This window comes from Sinohyriopsis cumingii, chromosome 11 (genome assembly GCF_028554795.1).
Source record: "Sinohyriopsis cumingii isolate HCF-2022 chromosome 11, ASM2855479v2, whole genome shotgun sequence".
In the NCBI taxonomy this organism is placed as follows: domain Eukaryota; kingdom Metazoa; phylum Mollusca; class Bivalvia; order Unionida; family Unionidae; genus Sinohyriopsis; species Sinohyriopsis cumingii.
The window spans coordinates 14,105,942-14,127,453 of NC_142971.1; the positions used below are offsets into that span (position 1 = coordinate 14,105,942).

Sequence of the window (21,512 nt, forward strand, 5' to 3'; positions counted from 1 at the left end):
TATAAACTATGAACTGCAATAGGCTGGTCTTTGTGTCAATAAACTATGTACTGTAATAGGCTGGTCTTTGTGTCAATAAACAATGAACTGCAATAGGCTGGTCTTTGTGTCAATAAACTATGACCTACAATAGGCAGGTCTTTGTGTCAATAAACTATGACCTACAATATGCTGGTCTTTGTGTCTGCAAACTATGACCTACAAAAAGCTGGTCTTTGTGTCTATAAACTATGAACTGCAGTAGGCTGGTCTTTGTGTCAATAAACTATGAACTGTAATAGGCTGGTCTTTGTGTCAATAAACAATGAACTGCAATAGGCTGGTCTTGGTGTCTATAAACTATGACCTACAATAGGCTGGTCTTGGTGTCTATAAACTATGACCTACAATAGGCTGGTCTTTATGTCAATAAACTATGACCTACAATAGGCTGGTCATTGTGTCAATAAACTATGATCTAAAATAGGCTGGTCATTGTGTTGATAAACTATGACCTACAATAAGCTGGTCTTTGTGTCAATAAACCAAGACCTACAATAGACTGGTCTTTGTGTCAATAAACTATGACCTACAATAGGCTGGTCCTTGTGTCAATAAACTGGGATCTAAAATAGGCTTGTCTTTGTATCTATAAACTAAGACCTACAATAGGCTTGTCTTTGTGTCAGTAAACTAAGACCTACAATAGACTGGTCTTTGTGTCTATAAACTATGACCTACAATAGGCACATCTTTGTGTCAATACTCTATGAACTGCAATAGGCTGGTCTTTGTGTCAATAAAATATGACCTACAGTAGGGTGGTCTTTGTGTCAATAAACTATGGCAATCAATAAGCTGATCTTTGTGTCTACAAGCTACGACCTACAATAAGCTGGTCTTTTTGTCAATAAACTTTGACATAAAATAGGCTGGTCCTTGTGTCAATAAACTAGGATCTAAAATAGGCTTGTCTTTGTGTCTAAAAACTATGACCTACAATAGGCTTGTCTTTGTGTCAGTAAACTAAGACCTACAATAGGCAGGTCTTTGTGTCAGTAAACTAAGTCCTACAATAGGCTGGTCTATGTGTCTACAAACTATGAACTGCAATAGGCTGGTCTATGTGTCAATAAACTATGACCTGCAGTAAGCTGCTCTTTGTGTTTGCAAAGTCAATGATCTGCGACAGTGGCTTTGTGTTTGCAAAGTCAATGATCTGCGAGAGTGGCTTTGTGTTTGCAAAGTCAGTGATCTGCGAGAGTGGCTTTGTGTTTGCAAAGTCAATGATCTGCGAGAGTGGCTTTGGTGCACTAGGAGAGCTGTACATGTATCAATTTTTTGTCATTACACAGTTGACAGATGTCAAAGCCAACTACCGTATTAAATTGAGGGAGAGCTGTATGTTTTGACTATATTTATTTACATTGATTGTTTAATTAGTTCTAAAAAGAGCTCAGATGTTGTTCCAAGGTAAGAACCTCGAAATTGTGAATCTATTGCTAAGACATGATAATTTTAATGTATGGTACCATATATGCTCGCGTATAAGCCCGTTTGCGTATAATCCAACCTCCAAGCTGAACAGGTATAAAGATTAAAAAGTGCATGACCCGCATATAAGCCGACTTACAACTCCAAGGCATCTCAAGATGCACGAGGTAAGTTCTAAATGCATTTATTTAGGCAAACTTATATTTAAAACTTGTATTTATAAAAATTACATTTATACTTATCTTGAGCTTTGCGTGCAGGATTTTTAAAAAGAAATGGTTTAAACTTGTTTGAAAAGTACTTTAATTTTCTGTTTTCTTATTGTTTCTGCCTAATTATAGATATGTGTATAATTTGATCGAACAATGTCAAGAATTTAGCAATAGTGAGTTCCTGTAAACTCTACCTCTCCCTTTTGACTCGATTATTGTTTGTTTATGACTTATTGCATTGGACATTTTATATCAGTGCACCGGTAATTACGTTTTTACTTTGCCTTGAAATTGTAAATAACTAAACTCATTAAAATGTAATCCCAGTATGACAACACAATGAACAAACAATACGGTTCGATTCAACGCTCGCAGTTAGGCTATTGAACATATTTACATAATGGGGCCACTGCATGTACATTGTAGGTTCGATTACGCGATGAATTAAGTAAATCCTTTGGAGTCAAATCATGGGTACCATTGTGCTCAACTTTTATGATATCTCCAAAATACAATAATAAAGTTTGGAAATAATGCTTTGAAAATTATGCTAATACCGTAAAAGCTGAGTTGTTGTTTGCTTTGATGTAAGCAACCATACACCATACCTGTCAACTTTCATGCTGGGAGGGGGGAAAAACTTTGGGTCTCCGCACCTACCTCCTGATTTCATATTCCGATTTGTGCATTGAACTCCAGATTATTACATTAGGTCTTCAATTTTCATTTCTTCTAAACATAAATGTAAATGAAACAGCTATTAAGGACTAGCTGAAATGCTGTCTGGAAGAATGCAATTTGTTCGAAACAGTGAATAAAGCAAAATCTGCATCTATGTTTGGGAATAAGTAAGGATTTAAGTGACGCTTTGCACTGTGTAAGTACTGCACATTATGGTTCAGCATGGTCTCCCTGGTAAACTCAACTGGCCCACGAATTATAAAGTCTGTATTTACCATTGATTAACTTCGTATTGGAGAAATCAGAAAATATGCACATGCAAAATAATAACAAAATCAATCATAGTACTTTATAACAGTTTAGTAATTGTTGGGTCATCGAAAGTTACTTTTTTTTACCTGCCTATGTGTTAGGACATGGAAAAAATTACTGTTTCATGTCCCAAGATTTACAGCCATTACAGTAGTCAACAAAAAAACCTAAAAACTCTAAAGTTTATACATTGGCCCGTGGATAAGCCGACCCTACCCTTCTTCCAGGCCTTTATTTTTAACTAAATTATTTGGCTTATACGTGAGTATATGCGGTAGTTTTGTGTGTTACACCCTGAAAGCTGTTAGGTGATAAAAAAAAGGTTATAGTTTGGTGGGGCTTATTTGTAACAGTCACATTTCATTTAGAGAAGAATTACCCATTGTTAGCATCACATCAAACTTTTTTCTTGTAGTATTTGGATTACTCATGATGGGACACTGCAAATTTGTATGATCATTTGTTACATTTTATTAAAACTTTTCAAATTCTACCCTTTCAGTTTTCACTTGGACCACTGTGGTGCTCTACCCTACTTTTTGCAGAAGACTGGGTTCAAAGGTCGATGTTTCATGACCCATGCCACCAAAGCCATTTATAGGTGGCTGTTGTCAGACTACGTGAAAGTCAGGTCAGTTAATTGAAATTCTGTGTGAAGTCTCTGGTTATTGTTTCAAATTACGAATTGCATGTATTTATACCCATAGCCATTCTTATAAGTCAAGTCAAACTGCAAACTACAAAGATCCTGATCTGCTATACAGTAAAACCTGTTATGAGAGAGCACCCCTTCTGCCAACCAAAAGTGGTCTCTCAAGACAGGTAGTCTCCCATAAGAGGTGTGTGAAAATGGACTGGTTTCCAGGGTCAGTAGTTAGCATTGTTGAAGAAGAAAAAATACCCATACTCACTGTACATATCATATCCTTGATTCATACATCTTGTTAAATATTGCATGCATTCCTCTCAAAATAGCTTTGTACAATAAAGATATACATCTATCAAACAACGTGAATCAAATTTATATTTGAAAATCACATGAATATGTACATATATTCAGTGTATCCCCCAAAGGTGTAAAATTGAGGGTAAAAAAAAAATTGGTGTCAGAACTGGGGGTCAAATAAAAAATGTGGGGGTCAAAAATGTACTGAATTTTTCATAGGACTCGTACTTTCTCTCTCACTTTCTCTCTCTCTAAACATACAAATAAACCAACATGCACAATTAACAAACAAGTACATTATCCATTCAAAGAATAATTTTATTAGTTCATTTTTCTTTTAAAGTCGTACTTTTGACAGTCTCCTTATAATCAATATGAAGCAGTATTATGGCCCAACACATTACATATAAGCCAATACAAAAAGCCAAATAAATCTTTTAACCAAATGGCAGTTAATTTACTGCCTTTCATAAAATGTGTACTATCATCGGTTTCATTGTACTTTGTCCTAGAACACATTTATCCAAATATCAAGGAGGATAATGATTCATCTTTCTAATAAGTTACACTTGAACTTTAAGATCTTTCTTTTATTGCAGCAAAGTTAAAAACCAACAAAATCTGCAATGGCCCGCTGACTTGGTAATCCAAATAACGCATTTGTCACTGCAAGTTTACTTATTTCTTTGTTGTTAAAGAATGTCTTGGGTTATAATGTGTTCTCCAGATATCTTGTGGCGAATGAGGGCAGATCTTTTAAAATTCTAAAACCCTGTCACGAAAGGATTATTCACTTTTGCAGTCTTCACAATCACGCGATCAGAAGTCACACCAGTAATCCTAATGGATGTGCCGTATTCCAGTCAAGGGAATTATTTTCTCTATTTTTCATTAAAGTTAGATCCACATTTACTCTTTTATGTTCTGCTTCTTTTACTTTCTTCGCTAATGATTTTTAGTGCACGACGTTTTAATCTGGAGATCGCTTTCTAGCGTGACAAGCAGTGAGGTTAAACATCTAGATGACAGCTTGCTGAGCTCGAGGGAAATCGCATGAGAGCTCGTGAGATATGGGGAAGCTACTCTGTCATAACATTGCCTATGCTAGTCTGGTTCATTGTTTCATATATTCCCTGCGTTGCACTCTGCTATACGAATAGACGAGCGCAAGGCAGGGAGCAAACAAAGTGGGGAACCAGTCAATGCCTGTGCTCAAAGTATATATGATGCCATCCATCGTCCAATGCATTGGGTATTAAATAAATCCTGATCACATTATGAAAATCCTTTGCATAAAAAAAAAGCATGGCAACAAAATGTGTGCATCAGTTTTCTCCAGTGTGTGTCCCTGACGCACAAATGTGTGTAAAGGGAAACACTGATATATTAGTACATGTACATGTATATTATTTGTGAAATGAACAAAGGTAATATTTATCATATTCATAAGGTAACTTCACATGGCCATACATTTTAGAGTTATTTCAAATGTAACAAAAACTGCACAGTTAGCTATGACATATATATCTTATTCTATGCACTTAATCACTTTTCTTTTAAGAAATCCATTATACGTCTTTGTTGACATTTTTTACTTAGCTGTTTGTTCTGAACATGTATCTCCATTTCTGAGCAAAGAAGCAAAAGTTTGGGATTGCCATGTTGGAAAGCATATTGTTTAATCTCCTTTAAATGTTCTATGACTATAGAATGTGAAATAACCTGAGTTAGAATTTCACCAACAGATGACTCATTATCACTATCTCTGTCCATAGTTGGAGAAGTACCTGATTTACCTCTCTGAAGAATATCCTTCTTCCAGTGTGGCCCTGAGAAAACATTAAAAGTTTCTAGACAGTAGTCCACATCGGTATATTCTTCCAATGTCATGCCATTGAAAAGAGGTTCCATTGATGGTTGCACGTCTTGTTAACTCTCTTTGCTCTCTGGCTTTATCGCTTCAACAGTGACAGAAAAGCCACACTTTGCAAAACACCTTTCAGTGGTGTATGGAAACAGAGCAACCCACACTGACTTAATCCATAAAATGACATCCAGAACAATGACAGTCTTAGATAAGTCTTAGATTTTCAGTTGCTGTAGAGTAGTCATCCATTTTGGAAAGAATGTGTTGCAGCAGTTTAATTTGTACAGCCTGAATTACCCCTGCATCACAGTGATGTAGTTTAGATGTTGTATTTGGGGTCAGAAAGACCAGTTTTACATGGCTAAACTGAAAATCTGCACTGCATTTTTCAACGATGATTAAAATGTTCTGATTTTTCCTTTTCATATTTTTTTGTTGACAGTTACAAACCAGTTACAAAAGAAGTCTGATGTCATCCAGGCCTTTCTGTTGGATTCATTGGCAACACCCAAAGATCTTAAATTAAATGAACTAAAATATCTTGGATTTGCATGATTTGCCTGTAACTACGGGGTCCAGTTTTTCTCCAGTTGCAGTACATGCTAAGAATAGTGTCAACCTCTCCTTTGCTTTTTTTCCCCTCCTTTGCGAACATCATCTTTCTGCACTAGGGACCTGTCAGGTAGTCCTCTGTAAAAGAGTCCTGTTTCATCAGCATTAAAAATAGGTTATACCCTTCTGTGATGAATGGTAGTCTTATTTTCCAGTCATCAACTGTCTGTAAATTCACATCAGCTGATTCTCCACTGAGCACACTTGCTGTGATATTGTATCTATTTTTGAAGCTCTCCAGCCATCCATTTGATGCAGCTAAGTCATCATAATTCGGTTCTGCTGAGACAATATTTGCCTTTTCTTGAATCAACTTTCCACTTAATGGTATGTTTTTACTCCTTGCAACACAAAACCACTCCCATACTTGCTTGTTTAGATCTCCATACACTGTCCGTCATGCCGTGGCATATTTCCTCTGTGCTTGTGCACCTTTCTGCCATTTGTTTCTAATGGACTCCCTGTCTTTGATAACATTCTGAACTTGAGTTTTACCAACATTTAAGCTGGCTGCTATTTTGCAAGCAGTCTCCCCTTTTTCACTTCTTTCAATTGCATTAATTCTTTCTTCCAGTGTTAGACTTTTTCTTTTTTCATCGGAGGTTCTGCCATTGTTATTAGTGTTGACGTAATAATGACTAGATTTTATCACATTTTGGGGAAATGTGGAATAAACATATATTATGTACCAATGAATGAAACCAAAAGACATAATTAACTCATCAAGAAGCCATACATTTATTTTCAGACAAAGTTTAAATCACCAGCATTATAGCTTCATAAACAAAGTTGCAACCATCTGCACCCAGGTAAGGTAAACAGATGGTGGCTTGGTGAAACACTAACAAAAGAAATAAAAAATAAAATTAAAAGAATCTGGAAATGATTCTCACTTACTAGTATTAAAGACAAGGAGCTCATTCACCCCCCAGGCATTATGGATTAACTGGAACGACAAACAATGTACTCAACCCAACACTGAAGCCCTTTCAATAGATTTCTTTCTGGGACATTAGGACTACCGGCGTTGTGTGGGTTTTCACAAAGATAAAGAAAAAATACAAACCTCTAAATTGACTGCATATGTCCATCATTACTCCCATTAATGAAAAAATGGTTGATCTTACTGGCTATTCACGTGACTTCGGCACTACATTGGTGGTTAGTGTCACATACTTTAGTCTGGTTTACTGCAGTTTACAAATGACAACATATGCTGGACTTGTAAATGTCACAAAACTGGTAGCTAGCCAAATAAAATTTAAAAAATACCTTATTAGAACAGGCTTTACTATTTATGCGGTCTTTCTGACAAAGGATTAAATGATGGTTAGTGGTGTTTATCACGCTATGTGTTATTTAATGTGCACTTTGTTTTTGCATACATGTATCCTGAGCTCTCATGTTTACAAAGGATTAAGTCAAGGTCAGTGGTGTCAATCTGTTTTTTGCGATGTGGTCATTCATAGCGTTGTCAACTTGCATATTTTGCTAAGACATCACGGGTGCTGTTTGTGTTCAGCAGGTGGTCGCTCATAACAGCGTTTATATAATAAAATTGATTTGTGCATTACAGTTGTGGTCAGAAATGACAGGTTGACAAGTGGTCGCTCATAGCAGAGGTTGCTCATAACAGTTTTTACTGTAATATAATGCAATGACAGATCAGGGTCTTTGTTGTTTGTTCCACTGATTACTCCTTAGAAAGTGCACAGACCCAGATTTGCTGTCATCACATAAAGCAGTTGGATACATCTTATAAGCAAGTATATACAGTAGTTAAATTCTGTACAGAAACAATGGGTATCCCGTTTACTACCAACCATAGGGAACTAGATAGATTATCTCATAAAAGAATTCCATTATTGCATGAGACCGCTCTGGTGGCCTAGTGGTTAGAGCATTCCGCTCGAATGCGGGAGGTTGTGGGTTCAATCCTCGGCTGAGTCAAAGCAAAGACTTGCAAAAATGTTACTAACAGCTGCCTCGCTTGGCGTTCAGCATTAAGAAGTTAGTGTTAGGACTGGTCTGCCTGGTGTCAGGATAATGTGACTGGGTGGGACATCATGCTACATGTCTTCGGCATGATGCTCCAGTGCTAGACATCACTAGAAACTGTCGTTCTGCAGACATTGTAACGATATGACTGAATTTTTTTTAAAGCTACGTTAAAAATCCAAATCACACACATGCACCATTATTACATGAATAAGTAAAGAACATTTAAATCTAAACTAATAATCATTACATTGTAAATAAATATGTAAAATCTGAGTTGTTTATTTTAACACATTCTGCTTTAATTTTTGAGGAGTATGTTGTTATTAAAAGTGTATGTAGTTTTAACCTATGTGACCATATGCAAATAGCTCATAGGGCATATTATGGCAGGTAGTTTTATGGTACTGGCTGATTTTGTAATATATATTTAACCACGAGGCAGCGCATATCATGTTATGATCTCCATCTGTCCATTCATCCATCTGTACATCAGTTTGTATGTTACCAATGTCATTTCCATAATGATTTAAGTTTTCTGTCATCTATCATTACCAAACTTTGTTAGTAGCTTGCTTTCAAAAGAAGGAGAAACATTTGTCAATCAGTTGCTAGTGCTTTCACTCACTGTAGATCAGGCGGTTTCTTTTTGGAGTATGTCGAAGAGGCTTGAGTCTAACCTTTAGCTATGGGCACAGCTAACCAGAATATGAAATGGGGACACGTTTTTTTGGGGGGGGGGAATAACGCACTCCACATGGACAAACGGCGTGTCCTTTGAGAATTTCATGTGTATTGTACCCAAACACATCAGTGAATATTTAGTGAAAACAATGCTTAAATATTCTGCAAAAAAACTTCCCGATGGTAGGTCCCAATCTGCATGTTTTCAGATTCAATCTCCCAACCTGGTTTTTGAAAAGATTTATTTTTTGCTTGTCACACAAGAATAACTGTACGGTATTAACTAAATTTATTCAAAGACTATTTGAATTCTTCGGAAATCATCTGTACATTTGAACCTTCAACATAGAAGGGTGATTTATTGTTGGAACATATTCGGATTTCTAGGAATTATTTAACAAAATTAACATATATTACTTACCCCACCTAGATTCATGTTTGGTGTCACACTTTTAAATATCACAACCAGTTGTAAATTAATTGACGACTTGTGCCTTGATACATATCATGGAACACTTGCTTTAACTTTATATCACATCTTAACCATGGACGCCCAAGTTTCCAGCTGTTGAGAAATTTTCGGGAATTTTTGCATTTGAAGCATTACTACCATCACTGCATGTAGATGATGTTGGACTGTCAGGGGTATAAAATCAAGTTTAGTGACTGTGTTGTCTGATGATTTGCACTAAATCCAAATGCTGTTAATTTTGTTTACTTTTAGGATGAGACGATGAACACGCAACGTCTAACTTTTGTTTACCCATGATAAAGTTGCACTGTTGACATTGTATAATTCAGATTGAGATTTTTTTCCATTTGCTTTGTATTTATACACAGCAATCAGTACTTCATAGATAATCAGTTTTCTCTGAAGCTTCAGCAAAACTATTTTATTGGTACATTTATTTAAAAAACATGGATTATCCGTCATTCAATTTATTTTTAGCTGTTTCTGTTCATGTCTTTAGAAGTCGGTCAATTGTAGGTATAATCTGGTAGTATGACTGAGTGTATCATAGAATACAGTACTCAGGCCAGATGTCAACATAAGCGGATTATGATGTAACAATGCACTGTAAAGATGGGTTTGACAATACGAACAAATGATTTGTTTTTGTAACTTATAGATTCCAGTGCATTGTGTATCCAAGTTTGTGGCTTTCTTTCGTGGTCCCTTTGAATTTCTCCACTCCAAATCCATGATTGTATGTACAAATTAAACAGCTAAAAAGGTTGTTACCAAAATAATTGCCAGATGGTATATTTCTTCGCCAATAAGGGAAAAAAATTGCAATTTGCGACATTGGCGAAGCCCAGGACGATCCCTGGTGCAATGTCATGGGAGTGAAAGAAAGAAAACTGTTTCCATTCAATAACTTTAATTGTATACAAGGTAGCTTTCTAATAACTTGCATTTGAGGTGAGTAAGACAGCTATTGGTTTTAGGGTCAACAATTGAAAGGACAATGAATGATGGTTTCTGCATATCTTGAGTTCTTTATTGCCTACTTTTACTAAATTTGGTAGATGGCTTGTTTTTGAGAATTCAAGTCACCTATTCATTTTGGGGTGAAAAAGTCACAGAATTGAAACTGGGAAAGAAGGAAAAAATATTTCCACAAAACCAGTTAAGCTGTTTACCACATGGCATGAAATGACTGTGTAGATGGCTTGCATTTGTCTCAAAGAATGTCCAGTGGTCACAGGGACTGCAAGCAGGAAAACAGTTTTCACAAAATAATTAGAGCCCCCTGTTGCAGCTCATAACCAAACTTTATGGATGATTTGCATTTGAGACAAGAAAGGCAAAATTTGATTTGGAGATCAAAGGTCAGAGGTCACAAATGGCTTCTACATCAAAATTTTCAGTTAGTGGCCATGTTCCTTTACCAAAGTTCATGGAGAGTTTATGCTTTGAATAAGGAAAGAAACCTATAGATTTTGGTCAGAAGGTCAGAGGTCAGAGTCAGTGACTAGAAGAAGGAAAATGAAGTTTTCATGATAACTTTTATACAACTTACTTTGACCAAAGTTTGTGAAATGCTTACATTTAAGATAAAGACGAAGCCTTATAACATTGGGGTGAAATGACACAAAATCAAGGTTAATGTGATTCAAAGAAAAGTATAACTTTTTTCTTGAATAAGTTCCATTGTGGATGATTTGCACTTTGATTTTGGTGCCTGATGGTCAGGGTCATTCAGGACTGTTTGTCAGTGATCTTTAGAGTCAATATGCATGTATAGAGGACTTTTAAGCATGCAATGGGCATATAATATACAGTCCATCATTGTTTTTCAGTAATATAGCTACTGAAGACATGCAATGAGTAATAATATACAGGCTATCATTGTTTTTCAGTAATATGTGTGTGTGTGTGATTTAGATTTTTAACGTAGCTTTAACAATTTTCCAGTCATATTGCTATGATGTCTGCATTGTGGCAGTTTAAAGTGATGTCTCGCACTGAGGCATCATACCGCAGACATGTAGCATGATGTCCCACCCAGTCACATTATTCTGACATAGGCCGACCAGTCCTAACACTAACTTCTTAATACTGAACACCTAGCGAGGCAGCTGTTAGTACCATTTTTAGAAGTCTTTGGTATGCCTCGGTGGAAGTTCGAACCCACTACCTCCCGCATCCAGGGTGGACGCTCTAACCACTAGGCCACTGGAGCGGTTTTTCAATAATATAGCTACTGAAGACATGCAATTGGCTTATAATATACAGTCCATTATGCTCTTGTTTTTCATTAATATAGCTACTGAAGACATGCAATTGGCTTATAATATACAGTCCATTATGCTCTTGTTTTTCATTAATATAGCTACTGAAGACATGCAATTGGCTTATAATATACAGTAATTATGCTCTTGTTTTTCAATAATATAGCTACTGAAGACATGCAGTTGGCTTATAATATACAGTCCATTATGCTCTTGTTTTTCAGTAATATAGCTACTGAAGACATGCAATTGGCTTATAATATACAGTCCATTATGCTCTTGTTTTTCAATAATATAGCTACTGAAGACATGCAATTGGCTTATAATATACAGTCCATTATGCTCTTGTTTTTCATTAATATAGCTACTGAAGACATGCAATTGGCTTATAATATACAGTCCATTATGCGCTTGTTTTTCAGTAATATAGCTACTGAAGACATGCTGTACACAGACAAAGACATTGAAAACAGTATGGACAAAATTGAGACCATTAACTTTCATCAGGTAAGATCACAATTTTCTATTGAGCACAATATGGTGGAAAAAATTACAACTGGACTTGAAAATGGACAAATAAAACATTTTGAATAGATTGGTTTGTAACAGCTGATATTTACATTATTTTCCAGTTTGGCGGAAAAGATACCTTTCTCAATTTTCATTGTTCTATGTTAAATTCATTCACAAATGAAAAGATTAGTTGATGAATATGATGAATGTAATCCATTTGTGTTCAATACCAGGCAATAAGTTAGAGTCTCACTTGAAATTTTCTAATTACTTCTATGATTGACAGTTTTAGTAAATGTTTTATGTATTAAGGCTTCTTGGGAATAATTATTTTATGATTAGGGCTTCTTGGTAGTAAATGTTGCATTATTAGAGCTGCATGGGAGTAAATATTATATGTCTTGTTTTTTTTTATAGAGTAATTGAATGTATTGGGGTTTCTTGTAACTGTATGTATTGGGGCTTCTTGGGAGTAATTGTATTTATTGGGACTTCTTAGGTGTAATTGTATATATTGGGGCTTCTTGAGAGTAATTGTATGTGTTGGAGTTTTGGGGGAGTAATTGTATTTATTGGGACTTCTTGGAAGTAATTGTATATATTGGGGCTTGTGAGTAATTGTATGTTTTGAGATGTCATGTGAGTAATTGTATTTATTGGGACTTCTTGGGAGTAATTGTATGTATTGGGGCTTCTTGTGGGTAGTTGTATATATTGGGGATTTGGGGGAATAATTGTATGGATTGGGGTGTTTTGGGAGTAATTGTATATATTGTGGCTTCTTGGGAGTATTTGTATGTGTTGGGGTTTTGGTGGAATAATTGTATGTATTGGGATGTCATAGGAATAATTGTATGTATTGGGTTGTTTTGGGGAATAATTGTATGCATTGGGCTTTTTTTGGAGTAAATTTATCAATTGGGGCTTCTTGGTGAGTAATTTTATGCATTGGAGTTTTGGGGGAGTAATTGTATTTATTGGGATGTCATGGGAGTAATTGTATGTATTGGGGCTTCTTGTGTGTAATTTTATGTGTTGGGGCTTTGTGGGAATAATTGTATGCATTGGGGCTTCAAGAGAGTAATTTTATGCATTGGGATGTCATGGGAATAATTGTCTGTATTGGGTCTTCTTGTGAGTAACATTTTGTATTAGGGATTTTGGGGAATAATTTTATGTATTGGGGGTTCTTGTGACTAATTGTATGTATTGGGGGCTATGGGGAATAATGGTATGTATTGGTTTTTTAAGTGCTGAATGTGTTTTGGTCACTGACTTGTGGAAATCTTTGTTGCATTGCTACAATCAATTAAAAGTAGAGCTGTGTATTATCACGTTAAGTATATCTTTGTAAAAATAAATGAAGCAAATGGTGAAAAGCTAAAGAATATGCAAATCATGCCTGTGTTAAAAGCTAACTCTTTTAGCTGTATGTCAGGTCAAATCATTTCAGTTTCAGTACAATGTTTTAGTTTTTTTTTATATAAGCATAATTAAAATATCTAACATTAATCAGTGGTTTATCCTATTCAGTTGCAAATGTGATCAAGAACTGTAAGAGAACCATGCAAAAGGTATAGTCGGTGCACAAAAGGCTTAGTGTCACAGATAAGATTCATTATGGAGAAGTGAATTGCAAACTTTGTAGTGAATTTAAAATTCCTGAATAGGCACTCACAGGGTTCCTTAATGATGAGCAGAAATTTCACTATTACGTGCAGTGAAGTTACCTACGCTGCAGTCTATTTTTGGACCCTGTTATACGTAAATTATCAAGGAGAGGTTTTACTCAGGAATTTGATACTGGCAAGAGAAAATGAATGGTATGTTTATTAGAAAAACCTTTGCAAGCATTGGAATTAAAGGATTTTAAATACCAGTGCTAAATCATACTTTTTTATCTCTGCTTCAAAAGCAGTATATATTTTCTAATTGAAAATTTTATTTGACCTTTAACTTCACTCACCTGACTGTAAAGTGGCATTTAACTAGGTAGAATTTCACTTCACTGGCTTGAATGTCAGACCTTTTAAAAAATATATTTTGTTGAAGTCTGTGATACTATTCAGCGCAAAGAGCAGAAATTTATAACTGTGTATTTTTTGTTTGTGTGTATGTCTGTCTGTGTACCTTATCTAACCAACTTCAAGGATAAGTCACATAGTTTTAGTATTAATCATCAATATTTGTTAAGTTAGCCTGCCTTTTTTTGAAATATATTTAAACTGAGTTTCAAAGCAAATGTCCTCTTTTCTAATGTTCTGACAGGAGGTAGAAGTGAATGGTATCAAGTTCTGGTGTTACACAGCTGGCCATGTACTAGGTGCTGCCATGTTTATGATAGAGATTGCAGGAGTCAGGGTATGTCATTCTCAACCTTGCTTTGCTTAATGTGGTTTGGATTTTTAATGTAGCTTTAACACTTTTTCAGTCATATCGCTACGATGTCTGCAGTGTGGCAGTTTATATCGATGTCTAGCACTGGGGCATCATGCCGCTGACAAGTAGCATCATGTCCCACCCAGACACATTATCCTGACACCAGGCTGACTAGTCCTAACACTAACCTCTTGGTACCTTGTTATAAGTTTTTGGTATGAATTGGCTCAGGTTTGAACCCATGACTTCCCACGTCCAAGGTAGATGCTCTAACAACTAGGCCACCGGAGCGGTCAGCTTTGCATAGAGGTAGGACACAGTGACCCCTCACTATACTACCTCATTTTTAAAAAAATAGGGTTGTTGATCATGGATCACATTACATTATACAACAATACTATGTTCAATATACCATATAAACTAGCTTATAAGATGAGTCCAACTGCAAACTGCACTGACCCAGATCTGTCATCACGTAATGTGAAAGCAGTTCTGGGTCTGTGCAGTTGTTAGGAATAATCAGTAGAACTAACAATGTAGACCCTGATCTGCAGGTGCAGTATGCTACAGCAGATCAGAATCTGTTTTTGCAGTTTGACCCGACTTATAAGTGAGTGTACATTGTATCCCGTATAAGTTGATCTCACTTAAAACAGCATTAAACTGAGGGAGTACTTTATTTATCGCTGCAGGTTTTGTTTCAGATTGCAGTCTCAGACCTGCCAACTCTTATGATTTTGCCGTAAGTCATACGAAAATTACCCTTAAAATACGGACTTATGGCATACTAGCAAAAACTACAGAAAAATTATGGTTGCCAAAAAATCCGGATAATTGGTTCATCCGTGTTTTATTTGGATCTGGGTTTCATCTTAGAATTAATGAAATTAGTCGGGGAACCATAGTAACTTTTTAGCAGTACCCCAGATGCTTTAAACTGCACCTGTTTTTCATGTGAAGCATCTGCATGATCAAACTGTTGATTTTATAGTTTTTTTAAATGGCATCCAGAAAGCGATGCCTGTTTAAGATGAAAGGGAAAATAAGCTTCTGGAAAAGAAAGTGTTAATAATCAACACAGAGGAATAAAAAGGAATATTCAGATTCTTGTGAATAAAAGCTGGAAAGGACACAGTTGCGTTCATTGGACATCACATGCCAATTTGAGTATGTCTCGTGGCGGTAGATATCATTGCAGTCGTCATGTGAAATGGAAAAGAATTTCCACGAATTATGTCACGTTGAGAGATAGCAGCAAGCCATTGAGCTGCATAAGGTTTGGAACTAGAGTTTGTGCAACTGTACTAGTGGTAAATAAAGTCTGTGCATACTTTACAAACTTTTCAGTTGAACATAATGTTTATCGTCGATGTGCCGAACTATTAATTATGTTTTCCAGCTTTACAATAGCAGTTATTGATATTTTGTTTCACCTTACTGAAAACTGGTCAATCTTATGGAGAAAAAAAATCAACTGCCTTACTGAGATGGTCTCGTCATGATTGGCAGGTCTGCAGTCTAATATTGCAAATCTGTCAGAAACCATTTCCATTGGAAAACTGGATAAGCGCAATTGTTAGATAAATAAATTATTTAGTTCAAATTCCATGAAATTTATTCCACCCACGTTGTTAGATCAAGAAGACTGAATTGCACTATACAATTCAATTTTATGAGACATATATTTATTTTACAGCATTTAGTACTGGATGGAAGAAATAGTGTTAAACTTGCCTGTACAAAGTACAGGAGAGCTCATGCTATATCCCATGTTGGCATTGCTGCTGTTGTTGGCATCATCTGCAGTCAGGTTTATAGCGTTTTTGTTTTGTTTTCCTGCTGCATCTGCTGGTTTAATGCACTGATATTCATTAAGTTTGTGTGTTCATTACATCATACTGAAGTACCACAAGGAAATTAGATAACTGTGACTTTTTTATTACACAAATGACAGTGCTATAAGAACTGAATGTATAAATATTTTAGTCTCCAGGCAAATTTCTAGCTGTAGGAATTGTATGTTTGTAGATCTTAGGGTCTTTCTTGCATCATTCTTAACTACCCCAGGGGAAGATGTCACAATGACCTACTTTTCATATCTTTTAATAATGAATTTTGTTTACAGGTTAACCCTAATGTAAAAATGTTGTCAGGCAAATCTCGAGCAATATAATATGATCAGGGTGTTTCTTATGGTAAAAGTTGGTCAGAATTATATTTTACTTGCCTTTGCTTGTTAACGCCATTATAACAGTTTTGTCCTTCTCGCAAATCTTCAGCTGTAGGAATGGAATTAAATCAGTGTGTTCCTTGGGGAATACAGGTTACAGTGACTTACTTTTCTTACTGTGTAACATGTTAATGTCTTTCTTTCCAGAAATGTCCAGCTGTTGGTATGGTTGTGTTCATGCAACTTGGTTAGGGTGTACTTGCGTCATTCTAAATCAGCTCAGATGAAGGTTTATCACAGCGACTTACATTTCTTCTCTGATTACTTGGATTGACAAGTTAACCTCATTGTAAAAGTTCTTGTCTTAATGGCCAATCTCCAGCTGTGTTCAGGGGGCCCGAGTAGTCTAAAGCGCTTTCCATTATGGATCACTGCCATCTCACCTCTGTCTGCGTAGATTCATGTCTCGGATTCGGCCAATGTATGTGAGAAAGCTTGCCGGTAGCTTCTCGAGGGTCGGTGGTTCTTTCCGGGGATTTCCTGGGTTCTTCCTCCACCATTAATACTGGCTGCCATGTATAACCTATCGTGTGCTGAAAAATGACATTAAACTCTACAACAACAACAACAACAACACCAGCTGTGTTCATGAAACTTTTTTTTTTTAAAATTTAAAAGAACTATTATTCCCATTATATACTGGCCATGGATCTGGAGCCACCTCATGTGTGTCGGAACTTTTTCAGGATGTTCCTTACATTAATCAGAATCACTCCAGTAACAGTTGATCACAGTGACAGGTTTTTTTTTAAAATGACTTTGTTGTTTACATATTAACTTAATATAGAGGTTTAGTGGCAAATCTCAAACTGTAGGCATGATATCAATATGGAGTTAAAAATGCCTGAACACCCATTTAAAAACAGATGTTAATCTCTACTGGCTGTAGAATATAATTGGTAAATCAAAAAGTTATCTATCTTTCCTACTGGAGAGCTTTGGATCAGATATAATAATTTCTGTTATCTGATATTTAACAAAATCTATTTTGTGGTCAGATAAATTAAACTGCTTAGACACAGGGCAATCTTTATGATTACGGATATCCCTCAAGTGTTCTTTATATTCTCACTTGGAATTCCCTTTTTGTCTGACCTGTGTATTAGTTAAGGTGAGTAAATAGATGACTTTAAGTGGGTTACAATGTCCTCTTAGCCACTTTCTTAATTTCACAAATTTGGAAAGATGTTTTCTAGCTTCTTTATAAAGCTAAATTGATTAGGAAGATAGTAGCTGACGTTTCGCTTCTGGACATTCTGTAACTGGTTCTTTCAGTTTTCTCTTTTTGTTCCAAATGTCAATTCTACTGACAACAGTATGTGTAGAAGAGCTGGATAAGAAGCTGTCATTAGTTTTTGGATCTGTTTGATTGAATTCCCACAGAGGGTTTTGTAGTTGAAGGCATTCCCTCCCATCTGCTGGGGTGTTCTAGTCATCCCCTGTCCCTGACTGGTTTCATTAGTATTGTAACTCATCAGAGGGAATAGTTTGGGTTGATTCATATGTTATATGATTAATATATTATGTGAGTTGAGACATATGAATCAACCTGAGTTATTCCCTCTGATGAGTTACAAATAACAAATAGGATGTGAAGTCCTTGATTTGGTGACATAAAAGCCTGAACTGTTTGCTTTTTATAGGTGATTGAATTATTTTCCCATTAATTCATTCATTGACAGATGATCATTTGATTAGTTCATTCATTTATTCATTCATTTTTAGGTTCTCTACACTGGTGACTTCTCAAGACAGGAGGACAGACACTTGATGTCAGCAGAAATTCCAAATATCCACCCTGATGTTATTATAACTGTAAGTACAAAGATGTTATCATAACATGCTGTAAGTTCAGTGTATTTTAGCCTCTCTGAACCATGTTGGTATGTTATTATAACTGTAAGTACAAAGATGTTATCATAACATGCTGTAAGTTCAGTGTATTTTAGCCTCTCTGAACCATGTTGGTATGTTATTATAACTGTAAGTACAAAGATGTTGTCATAACATGCTGTAAGTTCAGTGTATTTTAGCCTCTCTGAACCATGTTGGTATAGACCTGTAGTAATCATGCTGTCTGTTTATCTATCAGCAGTTTGGTTTCCAAAAGATCAGTTTTCTAGGACTGGTTGGATTTTAGCCTCAGTTTCAAAGTAGGTTTTTATTGACGAAACCTCCGAAAAGTTTATTTTCCAACCCTCTTTGTCTTCATGGTCCTCCAGAGTTTATTTGGATTTCATCAACATATGACATGCAACTCTATATTGAAGAGACTTTGAATAAGTTGGGTCCAGTGTTTTATGATATCAGCTGCAGGAGTTACTTCCACTGATTGCCTTTCCTCCTGACTTTGCTTTCCACAGCATTCCTTTACCAAGGGTTGTTGGATTTCTTCCGGATTTGTTGTGCTGTTCAGTCTTGATGACATTGTGAATGAATTCAGTTTGTGCTTTCAACAGCATCATTTACAGGAGTTAGATTCACTGATTGCCTTCCTTCCGATTTTGGGTTCCACATAATTACTGTGAGGTTTAAACTGGATTTGGCATGCAGTTTTATATTCATGAATGAGTTTCTTTTTCAGCTTTCCATATCATCTTTTCTCTGAGTTATGGTCCTTGATTTACCGTCCTCCAAACTTTGATTTATGCATGATATCTTTTCCAAGGCTTCTTAGATTTCAATTAATGTTAGTATGTACCTTGATATTGATCAGAGTTTGAACTAGTTTGATTTCTAACATTCTGTGATATAATTTTCAGGAGGTATGGCTGATTGCCTTCCTGACATGATTTCTAGCACATTACGCCCTCCAGGGATTGGTGGATTTTAAAAAACAATTGCCATGCAGCTTTACAACGATGAGATTTTTACTATTTTCAGCCTTGCACATTATCCTTTGGAAGAGTTATAGACCCTGATTGCCTTCTCCTTACTTTGGCCTCAGAAGCTTTACTTTAACAACCAGAATTAACAAACAGCTTTATATTAATGAGATCTTGAAAAAATTTAATTTTAGCATTCATGTTATCCTTTAGAAGAGTCATGACCTTGCATAATGTTGGATTTCAACCAAATTTTATCCCAGACCTTTATATTTGTGAGCTTTTGAGTAATTTGGATCTCCATATGTGACATCATTTAGAGGAGTTATGGCCACTGACTGTCCATTTTCCAAACTTCTGTTTCCTGACTCTAGTTTTGTAGTTGAAGGCCCTGCCAAGCATATTATCATGTGTGTCATCATTTCTGATGCACACATCACCAGTAGTTCTAGCTCAGTTTTTTTCTCCTCATGTGAATTAACATCTATGCTCGTTCATAAGTCAAGTCAAACTGCAAACAAAGATCCTGATATGCCATAACATAATGTGCCAACAGATCAGGGTCCATGTTGTTCTACTGATTGCTCCTAACAAACTGCACAGACCCAGATCTTCTGGCACATTATGTGATGGCAGATCTGGGTCTGTGCATTTTGCAGTTGGACTCATCTCATAAGCGAGTATATACTGTTGCAGCAGTGATGTAGGAAACCATCAACAAAATTCTGTATTGAAGTTTTTGAAAGTCGAATATCTTTAACATGTATTGTTGTATCAAGACAAATTGCTTTAATAGTACCATGTGTGAAGAATATTTGAAAGGTCTTTTATCAGTCTTTTCTAATTCATTTTTCATCGCATAGAACATTTTCAGTTCACACTTTCATATGGGAGCTGTGATAAATAGGTATAAAATAGGTATAAAAGTACTCATAAGATCTTATTATTAATTTGAATACAATTTTAAATGTAGCTTTATAAAATGGTCAACCAAATAAATGTGAATTTGCACTGTCCCTTTTCAACACAGCATGAAAATATTTTCTTTTTTCTTTTAAAAAACAGACTAACTCCAAGCAAAAAGAGTAATCAATAAGCTGAAATTTTGTGAAGTGAAAGCCTTCCATTTGAGAAAAATGGTACTAACAGATGCCTCTCTAGGCACTCAGCATTAAGAAGTTAGTGTTAGGACTGGTCGACCTGGTGTCAGGATAATGTGACTGGGTGGGACATCATGCTACATGTCTGTGACATGATGTCCCAGTGCTAGGCATCACTATAAACTGCCACACTGCAGACATCTTAGCAATATGACTGAAAAATTGTTAAAGCTACAATAAAAATCCAAATCACACACACACACTTCCATTTGAGAACTTGATTAAATATGTGTAAATATTCATAAGTTAAGTAATCTATAAAGGACATTTAATTTGTGGAGTAATGTGAATTGTTTCATAAACTAATAAACTAATGCAGAGTATTAGTCTCTAAAAGAAAATTCAGGTTGCTGTTTTAGTTCTTGTGATTCAGATATGACTTTTGCTTTTAAAATAAAAATTTGTTTGGCTTTTATATTTATGTACATTGTTGTTTGATTCATTTTTCAAGGAATCCACATATGGCACACACATCCATGAGAAACGTGAAGATCGAGAAGCAAGATTCACCGGCTTGGTTCATGACATTGTCAGTAGAGGGGGACGCTGTCTCATTCCAGTTTTTGCCCTTGGAAGGGCACAAGAATTATTACTTATTTTGGGTAAGGTCAGTAATGTTGTATGAGTAACTGACCAAACTGTCTCTGATGTTTCATATCAGTTCTGTTATTCAGAACTTGTGGTGCTACCATGCTCCAGCTGAAAATCTGTGTTAGAGAATTAGCAAGAGAGAACCATTCACTTGAGGGGCATAACTAAAAAAAATGGCATTTTGTTCAGAATTACAAAATGCTGCCAACATATCTTTGGAAATAATCTTTTATGATTTTATTATGAAAGCACACACAGCCACCTGAACATTTATTTTGTGTATTAAAAAGAGC

The 21,512-nt window shown here is 35.8% G+C and overlaps 1 protein-coding gene across 1 annotated transcript in view; it reads left to right on the forward strand.

The window, feature by feature from the left end:
- LOC149787637 (cleavage and polyadenylation specificity factor subunit 3-like) overlaps positions 1-21,512 on the forward strand; it is an 83,934-nt gene that overhangs the window by 21,486 nt on the left and 40,936 nt on the right. Inside the window, exons 4-8 of the mRNA XM_089973813.1 lie at positions 3,181-3,309; positions 11,944-12,028; positions 14,303-14,395; positions 18,369-18,458; positions 21,080-21,230. Coding sequence (XP_089829939.1) covers positions 3,181-3,309; positions 11,944-12,028; positions 14,303-14,395; positions 18,369-18,458; positions 21,080-21,230 — 548 coding nt within the window. The remainder of the gene's footprint in view (positions 1-3,180; positions 3,310-11,943; positions 12,029-14,302; positions 14,396-18,368; positions 18,459-21,079; positions 21,231-21,512) is intronic.